Raw genomic sequence first — 16,530 nt, 5'->3', positions numbered from 1 at the left:
ACCTCATAGTGGTCTTGATTTGCATTTCTCTGATAAGGAGTGATGTTGAGCATCTTTTCATGTGTTTGTTAGCCATCTGTATGTCTTCTTTGGAGAAATGTCTATTTAGTTCTTTGGCCAAAATTCTAGCAATCAGAATCCAACAACACATTAAAAAGATCATACACCATGACCAAGTGGGCTTTATCCCAGGGATGCAAGGATTCTTCAATATCCGCAAATCAATCAATGTAATACACCACATTAACAAATTGAAAAATAAAAACCATATGATTATCTCAATAGATGCAGAGAAAGCCTTTGACAAAATTCAACACCCATTTATGATAAAAACTCTCCAGAAAGCAGGAATAGAAGGAACATACCTCAACACAATAAAAGCTATGTATGACAAACCCACAGCAAACATTATCCTCAATGGTGAAAAATTGAAAGCATTTCCTCTAAAGTCAGGAACAAGACAAGGGTGCCCACTTTCACCATTACTATTCAACATAGTTTTGGAAGTTTTGGCCACAGCAATCAGAGCAGAAAAAGAAATAAAAGGAATCCAAATTGGAAAAGAAGAAGTAAAACTCTCACTGTTTGCAGATGACATGATCCTCTACATAGAAAACCCTAAAGACTCCACCAGAAAATTACTAGAACTAATCAATGACTATAGTAAAGTTGCAAGATATAAAATCAACACACAGAAATCCCTTGCATTCCTATACACTAATAATGAGAAAACAGAAAGAGAAATTAAGGAAACAATTCCATTCACCGTTGTGACGAAAAGAATAAAATACTTAGCAATATATCTGCCTAAAGAAAACTAAAGACCTATATATAGAAAACTATAAAACACTGGTGAAAGAAATCAAAGAGGACACTAATAGATGGAGAAATATACCATGTTCATGGATTGGAAGAATCAATATAGTGAAAATGAGTATACTACCCAAAGCAATTTATAGATTCAATGCAATCCCTATCAAGCTACCAACATTATTCTTCACAGAGCTAGAACAAATAATTTCACAATTTGTATGGAAATACAAAAAACCTCGAATAGCCAAAGCAATCTTGAGAAAGAAGAATGGAACTGGAGGAATCAACCTACCTGACTTCAGGCTCTACTACAAAGCCACAGTTATCAAGACAGTATGGTACTGGCACAAAGACAGAAATATAGATCAATGGAACAACATAGAAAGCCCAGAGATAAATCCACGCACATATGGACACCTTATCTTTGACAAAGGAGGCAAGTATACACAATGGATTAAAGACAATCTCTTTAACAAGTGGTGCTGGGAAATCTGGTCAACCACTTGTAAAAGAATGAAACTAGACCACTTTCTAACACCATACACAAAAATAAACTCAAAATGGATTAAAGATCTAAACATAAGACCAGAAACTATAAAACTTCTAGAGGAGAACATAGGCAAAACACTCTCTGACATACATCACAGCAGGATCCTCTATGACTCACCTCCCAGAATATCGGAAATAAAAGCAAAAATAAACAAATGGGACCTAATTAACCTTAAAAGCTTCTGCACATCAAAGGAAACTATCAGCAAGGTGAAAAGACAGTCTTCAGAATGGGAGAAAATAATAGCAAATGAAGCAACTGACAAACAACTAATCTCAAAAATATACAAGCAACTCCTCCAGCTCAACTCCAGAAAAATAAATGACCCAATCAAAAAATGGGCCAAAGAACTAAATAGACATTTCTCCAAAGAAGACATACAGATGGCTAACAAACACATGAAAAGATGCTCAACATCACTCACTATTTTTAATTTAGTAGAATTGAAGGAACTGGTAATAGTTCTTTGATGTTTCACAAATTTTTAAATAGTTTGATCTTATCATTTTGATACAGTTTTTAAAATAACCACTTTGTCTTTTTTTATAACTATTGAAATATTCTTTTTTTTATTGTTTTTTTATTGAAATATTCTTAAAGCTTGACATTGACTATTGTGATTCTTTAAAGAATAGAGTATAATAAATTTTATGCTTTACTAATATACTTTTTTTCTAATGTACTTTTATGAAAAACTAGTTCTTAATTATGTTCTTTTAAAGTGTTTTTGTATTTCTAGGAAAAGAATGAAAAGATTAGGAGCCTGGAAACCAATATAAATACAGAGCATGAGAAAATTTGTTTAGCTTTTGAAAAGGCAAAGAAAATTCATCTTGACCAGCATAAAGAGATGGAAAAGCAGATTGAAAGAGTAAGATATTAATTATGTTTTTCTAAGTAAATGTAATGTATATTTAGAATATGAAATCTGAAAATCTTAAACATTACTAACTTAGCTTTTTTTATTTAAATATATTAGGAAACAAGACAGAAAAGTTAGTAGTAAGTACTATAATTAGAATCCATTACTTCTATATCATTTTACAGTGCTTTCTCCTTTGGTACTCCTGCCATTTGTTTCAGTCATTATTTTTTGACATTATCTAATTAGAGTGATTCTGTAGCTCTTTTTCCACTAGACATATCATTTGCCTGAAGATTGGTTGAGTAGAAGCTCTCTTGATCTTAGGTTAAAAGTGAAGAGCAAAAGCAAAAGTAAAGGAGCAAGTGTGAGACCAGAAGCACAAGACTAAATAAAAGAGAGTTTGGATGGGTTTAATAGCAGAATGTATTAATACTTAACACACACAAATATAAGCTTATAATATAGAGCAATAGAAATTAGTCTGAGCAACAGAGAGAAAGAAAATTTTGGAAAAAAACGAACACAGCCTTAGAGACCTGTTGAATAATATCAGAAGGTCTAACATTTATGCCACCAGAGTACCAAAGAGGAGAAGAATGAGACTGGTACAAAAAATATTTGAAAGAATAATGATTAAAATTTTGCCAACTTGTGAAGGAAATAAATTTATAAATTCAGTAAGCTTAAAGAGGATTTTTGTTGTTGTTCAGTCACTCAGTCGTATCCAAATCTTTATGACCCCATGGATTGCAGCACACCAGGATTCCCTGTCCTTCGCTAGCTCCTGGTGTTCTTTAGAGAAATGTGTATTCAGTTCCTATGCCCATTTTTTAAATTGGGTTGTTTTTATACTGTTATTGAGTTTTAGGACTTCTCTATATATTCTTGATATTGATCCCTTATCAGGTATATGATTTGCAAATAGTCTTCCATTCTGTCGGTTTCCTTTTTACTCTATTGAGTCTTTGGATACACAGAATATTAGAATTTTCATGAATTCTAATTTGTCTATTTTTTCTTTTGTTGCCTGCATCTTTGGTGTCATATTTAAGAAATTTTTACTAAATCCAGTGTCATGAAACTTTTGTTACAAGATTTCTTCCAAGACTTGTTGTTTTTAATGTCTGACATTTATGTCTTTTGTCCATTTTGAGTTAATTCTTATGTATGGTGTTAGGTAAGGGTCTAACTTCATTCTTTTGCATGTGGATGTCCAGTTTTATCTGCACCATTTGTTGGAAGAACTGTCCTTTTCCCCCACTGAATGATCTTGGCTCCCTTGTCAAAATCATTTGACCATATGTGTGAGAATTTATTTCTGGGCTCTTGATTCTATTCCATTGGTGTATATATTTGTCTTATGCCAATTCACACTGGTTTTGTTACTGTAGCTTTGTAATATTGATAGGTTTGAAGTCAGGAAGTGAGGATACTCCAGTTTTGTTCATTTTCAAGTTTGTTTTAGCTGTTCACGGTCCCTTGAGATTTCATAAGAATTTTAAGATGGGTTTTTCTGTTTCAGCAAGAAAGGTCTTTGGGGATTTTAAAAGAGATTATATTGTATTGAGTCATACTGACATTTTAACAGTATTAAATCTTCTAATCTGTGAACATGGAATATGTTTCTATTTATGTTTTCTTTGGGGCTTCCCTGGTGGCTCAAGTGGTTAAGAATCTGCCTGTAATGTGGGAGACTCAGGTTCCATCCCTGGGGTGGGAAGATCCCATGAAGAAGGGAATAGCAACCCACTCCAATATTCTTGCCTGGGAAATTCCATGGACAGAGGATCCTGGCAGGCTACAGTCCATGGAGTCACAAAGAGTCAGACACGACTGAGCAACTAACACTTTGACTTATGTTTTCTTTAATTCCTTTCATCAGTGTTTTGTGATTTTCATTGTATAACTCTTTTACCTCCTTGGTTAATTCCTAAGTATTTTTTTCTTTTTGATACTACTATAACAGAAATCGTTTTTGTAATTTTCTTTTCAGATTGTTCATTGTTCATGTATAGACATGCCCCTGATTTCTCCGTGTTACATTATATCCTCTGCTTTTCTGATTTCATTTATCAATTCTAGTAGATTTATTGTGTGAAATCTTTAAGTTTTTTTTTTTACAGTATATATAAGATTATATCATCTGCCAACAGATAGTTTTACTTCTTCCTTTCCAATTTGTATGCCTTTTTTTTTTCTTGCTTAATTCCTATGGCTGGAACTTCCAGGACTGTTAAATAGAAGTGGTGAGAGGGGCGTGCCTTTCTTGTTCCTGAGCATAGAAGAAAAGCTTTCAGTCTTTCGTCATTGACTGTGTTAGCTGTAGGTTTTTCATCTAAGGGTTTTATTTTGTGAAGGTAGTTTCCTTCTGTTCCTAATTTGTTGTGTTTTTATCATGAGAGGTTATTGAATTTTGCCCTTCCTTCTGGGACTTCTGTGATGTGCACCTTGGTCTGCTTGACAGTGTCCAACAGGTCCCTTATGTTCTGTTCACTTCAGTCTTTTTTCTTTCTGTTCCTCTAATTTATGATGTGTTATTTATTTTCATTTGAGTGTTTCCATTTCACAGTTCTTTGGTTTTAATAATTTTTAGCTAACTTGTTGCTGCTCTGTTTTTATAGTGTATATGTATGCATGTGATATATATCACATATGAATGATTTTTATACATTTTATATAATATACACAAATATTCATATAAACATATCAGTTTATTCATATTTTGTCTTCACAAAACTTTTGGATGTTTGATAACAGTCTGTTAGTGGTGAAGTTGTAAAGACAAACATTTCTAATGAAAGTATTAATTTTGATACCCTTTGTAAAGAAATACCTAATGAAGTTAGAAATGTGCATATCCTACAACCAGGAAGTCCACTTCTAGGTGGAATGTTCTAAAGAAACTCTAATACATGTACATAAAGAGATACATACAAAGATTGTTACTGTAACATTATCATTGTATTGAAAAAGAATACCAACTATTCCCAAGCAGAAGAGTGAACAAGCTGTAGTTTGTTGTTATAATGGAATATTATGTTATTTGAACTAGGTCCGTATATGGATACACAGATAAATATTTAAAACAATATTATGCCTCCTGCATTGACAGGTGGATTCTTTACCACTGAGCCACCAGGGAAGCCCTAAAAGAATATTAAGTGAAAGAAACTAGTTGCTGAAATAGTGTTGATATTGTCTATGTGAATTTTCAAAACAGAAAATTACATTACATTCATTGGTCTACATATGTAGTTAAAAGCATGGAAAACATGCATGAAGCTGAAACACACTAGAGAATGATACAAAACAATTTCAGTATAGTATTGGTGAGGGAGGAAAAGAATAAGACCTGGATTTGTGATTTTATTTCTTCTCTAAAAGGAGGGAAACTAAAGGAAATTTGGCAAAATGCAATCATCTGTGTAATTTCAATAGTAATGTAACGTGAGTATTTTGTGTGTACATTTGACTTTTGAACAATGTGAAAGTTTAGGGGTGCCAATTCTTGCACAGTTGAAAATCCACATATAACTTTATAGTCAGCCCTCTTATCCATGGTTCCTATCTGTGGATTCAAACAACCTCTGGTGGTATAGTACTGTAGTACACATTTATTGAAAAGAATCCATGTATAAGTGGACTCAGGCAGTTTAAATCTGCATTGTTCAAGAACGGACTGTATTTAAAATGTTTTAGATTTTTAAAAAGTTAACATGAAAATTAATAAACCCTGTTTCTGTTTTTAGCTTGAATCTCAACTAGACAAAAAAGAACAACAATTTAAAGAACAAGAAAAGACTATGTCTATGTTGCAGCAAGATATAATATGTAAACAACATCATCTTGAATCACTAGACAGACTCTTGACAGAAAGCAAAGGGGTAAAATCATCTTTATAAAAGTGCTCTTTAAAAGTTGATTAATATTTTAAGTTTATGTATTTTTAACATTCCTTTAATTCTAATCAAATCAATTTTTTAACAACTTGTTACTAATGCTAAAATATATATACACTCAACTTATTTTTTGCTACCAATCTGTATGTTTTTAGGAGATGGAAAAGGAAAATATGAAGAAAGATGAAGCTTTGAAAGCATTACAGAACCAAGTATCTGAAGAAACGATCAAGGCTAGTATGCTAATACTTAAAAAAATTTTTTTTCCTTTAATTTTTTTTATTAATAGAAACATTCCTGTGGCTTTTTAGTTTACTCTATAAATTGTAAAAATCTTTTACATAAAAATGAATAAAGTAGTAAAAATTTTACCTAAATCAATGAACTTAGTTTCTTTAAGTAGTATATTTTTTCAGTGAGAATTTTGATCTTAATTATTTGATAGTTTATAGTTTATCTATAATATTATCTGTAAGATTATCACAACCTAGTTTATAGATTATCTGAACTCCTTTCTTTTTGCCTTAAGACTTGTTTGTTTTTTTTACCAAAAGCTGTTTGTTTTTTTTTAACTGTAGGTATTTACTAACATTGCTAGTAAAAATATTAACGAAGGAAGTGAAGAGAGATGAAATTACAAACAGTAGAGTTTTGCTTCTTTTTACTAGTTCTGCTATATGATTAAATAGGGGATAAATCCAGAATTTCTGAGTAAAATACAGTTTTGTTGCTATTAATAGTGTTTATGTCCTTATGGTTAAAGACATGGGCTTTAGGGCTAAACTAACTTGGGTTTCATTTCTGGCTTCAGTGTGCTTACTAACTGACTGTAACCTTGGCTTGGTTATTTAAACTCTCTGAACTTCAACTTCTTCATCTTTAAAATAGGAATAACAATGCACTAGAAGAGGGTGGATTTGAGGATTAATTAAAATGAGGATATAAAATGCTTAGCACACATTAAGTTACTCAGAGTTTGCTAAGTAATTACTATATATCCAATGTTTTCTCCTCATTATTATTATTTCTTTTTGACTGTGCTGCTGCTGCTGCTAAGTCGCTTCAGTCATGTCCAACTCTGTGCGACCCCATAGACGGCAGCCCATCAGGCTGCCCCGTCTCTGGGATTCTCCAGGCAAGAACACTGGAGTGGGTTGCCATTTCCTTCTCCAATGCATGAAAGTGAAAAGTGAAAGTGAAGTCGCTCAGTCGTGTCCGACTCTTAGCGACCCCATGGACTGCTGCCCACCAGGCTCCTCCGTCCATGGGATCTTCCAGGCAAGAGTACTGGAGTGGGGTGCCATTACTGTGCAGCTAATGGGATCTTAGTTCCCCCAGCAGAGATCAAACCCTGGCTCTTGGCAATGAAAGCACAGAGTCCCACCCACTGGACTTCCAGGGAATTCCCCCTTATTTAAAGTTTACTGCCAGATCTCACCATGTTCAGGGCACAATTTTTCCTTTATAATTAATAAGCAGTATGTGGGATGATTCTTGGAGGCCATGTTGAAAGCTCTGTTCCTCAACAAGCTTATAGTCAATAGTTTTTAAAATCCAGTGATGAATCTTGCCCGAATGAGTTTTTGCATTGCTAATTTTTATCAGGTGTGATATTCTGACAGATTTCTTTTTCCTGTGTGTAGAATTTGATACAAGTACCAATGCTCATACTCATGCTTAAGAAAGAAAACTTGTAACTAGTTATACCTTCATAAAACAATTTAAAAATTATTTTTAGGGCAGCAGTTTATTAATAAAGATAATTATTCAAAATTACAAACTTTTAAGCTGTTGTTATATTCACAAGCTATAGGGACAGGCTTTGGCAACTGTGTGTCTTTCAAGATCCTCCTTTTAGAAATAAGAGTTGTAAGGATAATTTCATGATGTAGAATATTATCTGCAAGAGGGAGCAGTTTTCTATTTTTTCTTATTTTGCTGAAATTTCTTTCACACTTTCATGACTACTTACTAAAAGGCTATTAGCATTGAGGAGAAAAAAATCGCTCCTGAGAAACTCAGAATTACAATAATGAAAAGAAAGAATCAAGAGAAGAATGAATCTCATTAACAGATGGGGGACATGGAGTATATAGGCAAATTCTTAAAGAAATTTACTGAATTTGAGTTGCTCTTTGCTCATTTGCTGTTTAAGGTTACGGTAGCATGAAGCATTTGCAGCTTTATGAACACTTGAACCAAGTTACATGGCTGCCTTTCTAAAAATGTTTTAACTAATTGAAAGGAAAAACAGCCCTCTCCTTTATTATTTTTTTTTCCTAGCTGACAAAAACACTTCATTTTCTTAGTGACTTCAGAATATTCACACCATAGTATTTTTAGTACAATACACCAGTTTGTACTCACTTTATTATTTTTCTTGATCAAGAGAATTTAAGGAATAGGTTTAAATACTGCTTACCTTTTTAGAAAATGTTTTAGGGTGTCTGGCCTACAGGTCCTTGACAGTTGGCCCCAGTCTGTTTTGCCAGTCTCATCTCTCCAATACCGATCTCTTACAAATTCATGCTTTTGGTACCCTACTGCTGCTGCTGCTGCTACAGCTAAGTCGCTTCAGTCGTGTCCGACTCTGTGTGACCCCATAGACGGTAGCCCACCAGGCTCTGCCATCCCTGGGATTCTCCAGGAAAGAACACTGGAGTGTGTTGTCATTTCCTTCTCCAATGCATGAAAGTGAAAAGTCAAAGTGAAGTCGCTCAGTCGTGTCCGACTCTTAGCAACCCCATGGACTGCAGCCCATCAGGCCCTCTGTCCATGGGATTCTCCAGGCAAGAGTACTGGAGTGGGTGCCAGTGCCTTCTCCATTGATACCCTAAGCTCATGCCAACTTCTTACTACTCATTTTCACAGTGCCTTGTCTCTGAATGTACTTCGCTCTTCCTAAATGCCCTTCCTCACTTGTTGATGGCTGTTTATTCTTTAGGACTCCAGTCTCTGGCTTCCTGGTTTGCAGTAATAATTAGTTTTCTAAATCTCTTCTTTAATAGTGCTTTATATCTTAAGTTGGACTATATGTTCATTGGTTGAAGTAGTGAGGTAACATTAGGAGATAACTGTAAAATATTGAGCATATCATAAGCATTCATTAGTATTAGTTGATTTTTCTTTTTTCCTTTTTGCTGTTTAGGTCAGACAACTAGATTCAGCATTGGAAATTTGTAAGGAAGAACTTGCCTTGCATTTGAACCAATTGGAAGGAAATAAAGAAAAGTTTGAAAAACAGCTAAAGAAGAAATCTGAGGAGGTAAGTAAATTAACATTTCATCACGTGTAGCTTCCCAGCTGGCAGTGGTAAAGAATCCGCCAGTACAGGAGACAAAGGAGACCTGGGTTCAGTCCCTGGGTCGGGAAGATTCCCTGGAGCAGGAAATGCCAATCCACTCCAGCATTCTTGCATGGAAAATTCCATGGACAGAGTAACCTGGTGGGCTACAGTCATTGGGGTCGCAAAGAGAAGAGTCAGACAGTACTGAGTGACTGAACATATACACATACAGCTAGGTTTTAGAAAATATTGTTTGATTCATAGTCCATCCATTCTGTTAGTAACAGGTGATGTTATAAAGATATTTTACCAAATCACTGGATATTCCCCAATCCATGCTAGCTGAATAAATAAATGGCCCCAGAGCATATTGATAGAAAGCCAGCTGAAAAAAGTACATTTTGATTATCTAAAACACAAAGCTAGTAAATACACCTCTGAGTTTTTGCCTCAGGCAAATATTCTTTTACAGGTTTTGAAATAAATACATTTATGATTAAAATAGTAGTGACTTTGGGGTCCCAAATTATTTTGAAAATATTTTAATTTTGTATTAGCTTGCTTTAAAAGGTGATAAAGTATGTGTTCATAGGGAATTATATTGTCAACATGATAGTAGAAAATAAACACAAAATAGATGAGAATAAGCCTAAACTATTTCTTCATAAAGCATTTATTCAGTAAAATAAATCCTTTTATTAATAAATACCTTTATTGAAGATGAACTTAAGTTTTGTGAAGTTGACATTGTGTCAGTAACTTTCCTAGCTTTTATTTTTTAGTAATAATTTGCTTTTAAAGTAAAGTGGAAGTTAAAGGGTGGTAGAGTGATATGCCAATATAAATTTGATAGATATAGGTTCATTTTTGTGAATTAATATTTGGGTTTCAACTAAATATTTTCGGTACTTCAGTTCAGTTCAGTTGCTCAGTCATGTCCGACTCTTTGTGACCCCATGAACTGCAGCATGCCAGGCCTCCAAGTCCATCACCAACCCCCGGAGTTCACCCAAACCCATGTTCATCAAGTCGGTGAGGCCATCCAACCATCTCATTCTCTGTCGTCCCTTTCTCCTCCTGCCCTCAATCTTTCCCAGCATCAGGGTCTTTCCAAATGAGTCAGCTCTTCGCATCAGGTGGCCAAAGTATTGGAGTTTCAGCTTTAGCATCAGTCCTTCCAAAGAAATCCCAGGGCTGATCTCTTTCAGAATGGACTGGTTGGATCTCCTTGCAGTCCGAGGGACACTCAAGAGTCTTCTCCAATACCACAGTTCAAAAGCATCAATTCTTCGGCGCTCAGCTTTCTTTATAGTCCAACTCTCACATCCGTACATGACCACTGGAAAAACCATAGCCTCGACTAGATGGACCATTGTTGTCAAAGTGATGTCTCTGCTTTTTAATATGCTGTCTAGATTGGTCATAACTTTCCTTCCAAGGAGTAAGCGTCTTTTAATTTCATGGCTGCAGTCACCATCTGCAGTGATTTTGGAGCCCAGAAAAATAAAGTCAGCTACTGTTTCCACTGTTTCCCCATCTACTTTCCATGAAGTGATGGGACCGGATGCCATGATCTTCGTTTTCTGAATGTTGAGCTTTAAGCCAACTTTTCCACTCTTCTCTTTCACTTTCATCAAGAGGCTCTTTAGTTCTTCTTCACTTTCTGCCATCAGGGTGGTGTCATCTGCATATCTGACGTTATTGATATTTCTCCCAGCAATCGAGATTCCAGCTTGTGCTTCCTCCAGCTCAGCGTTTCTCATGATGTACTCTGCATAGAAGTTAAATAAGCAGGGTGACAATATACAGCCTTGACATACTCCTTTCCCGACTGGGAACCAGTCTGTTGTTGCATGTCTAGTTCTAACTGTTGCTTCCTGACCTACATATAGGTTTCTCAAGAGGCAGGTCAGGTGGTCTGATATTCCGATCTCCTTCAGAATTTTCCACAGTTTATTGTGATCCACACAGTCAGAGGCTTTGGCATAGTCAATAAAGCAGAAATAGATGTTTTTCTGGAACTCTCTTGCTTTTTCCATGATCCAGTGGATGTTGGAAATTTGATCTCTGGTTCCTCTGCCTTTTCTAAAACCAGCTTGAACATCTGGAAGTTCTTGGTTCACGTATTGCTGAAGTCTGGCTTGGAGAATTTTGAGCATTACATTACTAGCATGTGAGATGAGTGCAATTGTGCGGTAGTTTGAGCATTCTTTGGCATTGCCTTTCTTTGGGATTGGAATGAAAACTGACCTTTTCCAGTCCTGTGGCCACTGCTGAGTTTTCCAAATTTGCCGGCATATTGAGTGCAGCACTTTCACAGTGTCATCTTTCAGGATTTGAAATAGCTCCACTGAAATTCCATTACCTCCACTAGCTTTGTTCATAGTGCTAAGGCCCACTTGACTTCACATTCCAGGATGTCTGGCTCTAGGTGAGTGATCATACCATCGTGATTATCTGGGTCGTGAAGATATTTTTGTATAGTTCTTCTGTGTATTCTTGCCACCTCTTCTTAATATCTTCTGCTTCTGTCAGGTCCCTACCATTTCTGTCCTTTATTGTGCCCATCTTTGCATGAAATGTCCCCTTGGTATCTCTAATTTTCTTAAAGAGATCTCTAGTCTTTCCCATTCTGTTGTTTTCCTCTATTTCTTTGCATTGATCACTGAGGAAGGCTTTCTTATCTCTCCTTACTATTCTTTGGAACTCTGCATTCAAATAGATATATTTTTCCTTTTCTCCTTTGCTTTTTGCTTCTCTTCTTTTCACAGCTCTTTGTAAGGCCTCCTCAGACAGCCATTTTGCTTTTTTGCATTTCTTTTTCTTGGGGATGGTCTTGATTCCTGTCTCCTGTACAGTGTCACGAGCCTCCATCCATAGTTCATCAGGCACTCTATCTATCAGATCTAGTCCCTTAAATCTATTTCTCACTTCCACTGTATAGTCATAAGGGATTTGATTTAGGTCATACCTGAATGGTCTAGTGGTTTTCTCCACTTTCTTCAATTTCAGTCTGAATTTGGCAATAAGGAGTTCGTGATCTGAGCCATAGTCAGCTCCTGGTCTTGTTTTTGCTGACTGTATAGAGCTTCTCCATCTTTGGCTGCAAAGAATATAATCAGTCTGATTTCAGTGTCAGCCATCTGGTGATATCCATGTGTAGAGTCTTCTCCTGTGTTGTTGGAAGAGGGTGTTTGCTATGACCAGTGCGTTCTCTTGGCAGAACTCTATTAGCTTTTGCCCTGCTTCATTCTGTAGTCCAAGGCCAAATTTGCCTGTTACTCCAGGTATTTCTTAACTTCCTACTTTTACATTCCAGTCCCCTATAATGAAAAGGACATCTTTTTTGGGTGTTAGTTCTAGAAAGTATTGTAGGTCTTCATAGAACTGTTCAGCTTCTTCAGTCCCGTTACTGGTCGGGGAATAGACTTGGATTACTGTGATATTGAATGGTTTGCCTTGGAAATGAACAGAGATCATTCTGTCATTTTTGAGATTGCATCCAAGTACTGCATTTTGGACTCTTTTGTTGACTATGATGGCTACTCCATTTCTTCTAAGGGATTCCTGCCCACAGTAGTAGATATAATGGTCATCTGAGTTAAATTCACCCATTCAAGTCCGTCTTCGTTCACTGATTCCTAGAATGTTGATGTTCACTCTTGCCATCTCTTGTTTGAACACTTCCAATTTGCCTTGATTCATGGACCTAACATTCCAGGTTCCTATGCAATATTGGTCTTTACAGCATCAAACCCTGCTTCAATCACCAGTCCCTTTCACAACTGGGTGTTGTTTTTGCCTTGGCTCCATCCCTTCATTCTTTCTGGAGTTATTTCTCCACTGATCTCCAGTAGCATATTGGGCAACTACCGACCTGGGGAGTTCCTCTTTCAGTATCCTATCATTTTGCCTTTTCATACTGTTCATGGGGTTCTCAAGGCAAGAATACTGAAGTGGTTTGCCATTCCCTTCTCCAGTGGACCACATTCTGTCAGACCTTTCCACCATGACCCGGCTGTCTTGGGTGGCCCAACATGGCATGGCTTAGTTTCATTGAGTTAGACAAGGCTGTGATCTGTATGATCAGATAGACTAGTTGTCTGTGATTATAGTTTCAGTGTGTCTGCCCTCTGATCCCCTCTCTCAGTGCCTACTGTCTTACTTGGGTTTCTCTTACCTTGGACGTGGGGTTTCTCTTCATGGCTGCTCCAGTACTTTGGTACTTCAGTATTTTTAATTGAAATTATTTTGCTAGTGGCTATGTTACTGAAATAAAATTTTTATTTGTCCTTATGTGGTATTAGTTTCTTAGTGTTTTGGTTAGGCCTTATCTTTTTTCTAATATTTTGTCTTCCTTTATTAACTGGTCCGTTTTTTTCTTTGCATAAGAAAGTAAGTATAACAGGATGTTACAGTAAAGCAAAGAATAGTGTTTAAACTTATCTTGCAGGCAAGTCAGTTCTATATAAAATAAACTACAGCAGAGGTGTGATCTGTAGTTTTGTCAGGAGCTAACAGGAAAATCAAAACAGATGTTAATGATACATATTTACACTAATTAGTTTTTTTCATACAGACAAAATTAAGATAGTTTAGCATTAAAAAGAATTATCATAATAATATTAGAAATTACATAGTTGCCTGTTAGATCTAAAGTTCTCTAATTGTAGTAAAGAGTCATCATATAATGAAGTAGTTTGAAATTTAAGAGCTTCTTGTTATAAACAAAGAATATTTGACTCAAGCTTTTAATGCTGCTGTTGAATGTTTGACTGCCAGATAATTAGAAAAAAGAACCAAATCAGAATTCTTCTCCACTATTTCTTAGGAGTTTAAACTGCTTTCTTCTGGATTAGTATTTATTAGAAAGATTGTTTGCCTCAAAGGAAAGGGTTTATTTTCTTTCATTTAAAAAGTTATTACCTAGGCAACAATAAGAAATCTGTTAAAGAAGATTTACCTACAGTTCACTCTAATACTAATACTTTTCACTTTTCTATTTGCCTGAGTGTTTTTTATGTTAATGAAATGAGGTTCTTTTTTTTCCCACCTTATTTTGTAAAATTTTATATTTGGTATTGTCCTTTAAATTAGGATTTTAAATGGTTTCATCTTTCAAAATTTGATTTATATATCATTTATTTAAACTTTCCCCTTACTTTAGGGAACAGGTGACAAATATTATAAAATACATATTAAGTTATGCTGTATTATTTATACAATTTTAAAATGGTTTCTTTTGGCACTTTGTAGGATTTAGATTATTGGACAACGGGCCTTTTTTTTCCCCCTTCTTAATAGATTCTTCCAGATAACTCTAAAGGTATCAGATGTTAATGATACTTTTGCTTTAAAGCAATTTTGGGTACCAGCATATTAAAGTCCTAAATATTTGGAATGAATGAGTTTAGTTTCTTAGATGGTTATTCCTTTATGTGTTTTTTGGAGCAAGAATATTCACGAGTGCTTTGCTGGAGTATTATTTTACAAACAGTGGCAATGATAGCAACAATAATACACTAAATATCACCTATCATTTATGCAGTGTTTTTATGGCTATGGCTTATTATCAGTTGGGATAAAAGATAACATCAGATGCAGTGTGAAGGCATCTATGGCTTCCTATGTTCTCGTCCTCGTTCTGAGAGAAGTCACATAGAATATGCTTCTTTCTATAGAAGTGAAATGCAGTAACATGTATGCAGTATGTCTGCCCAAGGAAGCCTGCTTATGACTCTTTTTACTGGGGAGCTGGTCACATAAGAACAGCCATAGGTATGAAATCCCAAGTTCCCAGAAGGAAAGCATGATTTGGTGTCCTAGCCAGGGAAAAGAATCTTATCACTTAGGGAGTGTTTCAAAAGCCACATTCTCAGACATCAGCCAAGAATCGACCCTATTAATAGGTTGATGAAGGAGCAATTGCAATTTCAGACTGTGAATTTTAAATCATTATAACTAGGCTCAAACACATCTTTAATAATCAAAATAGAAACCATTACAATCAACACATTTTTGCCAACAAGAAATAAGTTTGTTTATTCCTATAGCATAAAAATCTGCTTCAGGATTCTGAAAACTCTAAGAAAGCATTTCCTGCCTCTTGCTGGTTATGGAAGTATTTCCCCTGCAAGAATTTGTTGAGATGCTTGAAGTGGTAGTCGGTTGATGAGAGGTTAGGTGAATATGGCAGCTGAGGCAAAAGTTCATATCCCAATTCATTGGGTGTTGTCTTGCAAAAGAATTGGGTTTATTCTGTTGACCAGTGCCTGGTGCAGCTGTTGCAGTTTTTGGTGCATCTCATCGATTTGCTGAGCATACTTCTCAGATGTAACAGTTTTGCCACGATTCATAAAGCTGTATTGAATCAAAGGGCAGCAGACCACCAAACAGTGATCATGACTTTTTCTGATGCATGTTTGGCTTTGGGATATGTTTTGTCTTTTTCTTGGTCCAGTCACTGAACTGGCCGTTGCCAGTTGTGGTATAAAGTCCACTTTTGGTCACATGTCACAATTCATTTGAGAAATGGTTCATTGTTGTTGTGCAGAATAAAAGAAGATGACACTGCAAAAAGCCAATGTGTTTAAATTTTTGGTCAGCTCATGAGGCACCAATTATAGAGATTTTTCAACTTTGCAGTTTGCTTCAAATGCCAAATGACTGTAGAATGGTCAATGAATTCTTGGGCAGCTTCACGTATAGTTGTAGGAGGTTTAGCTTCAGTGATCCTCTCAATTGGTCTTTGTCAACTTCTGATGGCCAGCCACTGCATTCCTCACCTTCAAAGCTCTCGTCTCCTTTGCAAAACTTCTTCAAACATCACTGCGCTGTATGTTCATTAGCAAAATGAATTTTGATGTTGTGAGTTGTCTCTGCTGCTTTACGACCCATTTTGAACTCAAATAAGAAAATTGCTCAAATTGCTTTTTTGTCTAACATCATTTCTAGTCTAAAATAAATATAAAATACATGGCAACTAATAAGTCATTAGCAAAAATCATAAACCAAGAAATGTACATTAAAATGGTGTATAACATAACCGCATTTACTTAAGAATGTATTCCAATATCAAACAGCAAATTTCAACAATGCAAAATTGTGATTACTTTTG

At 35.6% G+C, this 16,530-nt stretch overlaps 1 protein-coding gene across 7 annotated transcripts in view; it reads left to right on the top strand.

Annotated features, from left to right (window-relative positions):
- Window positions 1-16,530, top strand: part of CCDC18 (coiled-coil domain containing 18) — a 169,452-nt gene that overhangs the window by 55,206 nt on the left and 97,716 nt on the right. For all 7 annotated transcript variants that reach the window (XM_027536477.1, XM_027536481.1, XM_027536480.1 and 4 more), the window contains 4 exons: window positions 2,103-2,234; window positions 5,978-6,112; window positions 6,283-6,360; window positions 9,276-9,392. In XM_027536477.1, coding sequence (XP_027392278.1) covers window positions 2,103-2,234; window positions 5,978-6,112; window positions 6,283-6,360; window positions 9,276-9,392 — 462 coding nt within the window. The remainder of the gene's footprint in view (window positions 1-2,102; window positions 2,235-5,977; window positions 6,113-6,282; window positions 6,361-9,275; window positions 9,393-16,530) is intronic.

The sequence above is a fragment of the Bos indicus x Bos taurus genome, chromosome 3, assembly GCF_003369695.1.
Source record: "Bos indicus x Bos taurus breed Angus x Brahman F1 hybrid chromosome 3, Bos_hybrid_MaternalHap_v2.0, whole genome shotgun sequence".
NCBI classification, from domain to species: Eukaryota; Metazoa; Chordata; class Mammalia; order Artiodactyla; family Bovidae; genus Bos; species Bos indicus x Bos taurus.
The sequence above is the reverse complement of the archived record's forward strand: the minus strand, read 5'-3'. Positions and strand labels throughout refer to the sequence as shown.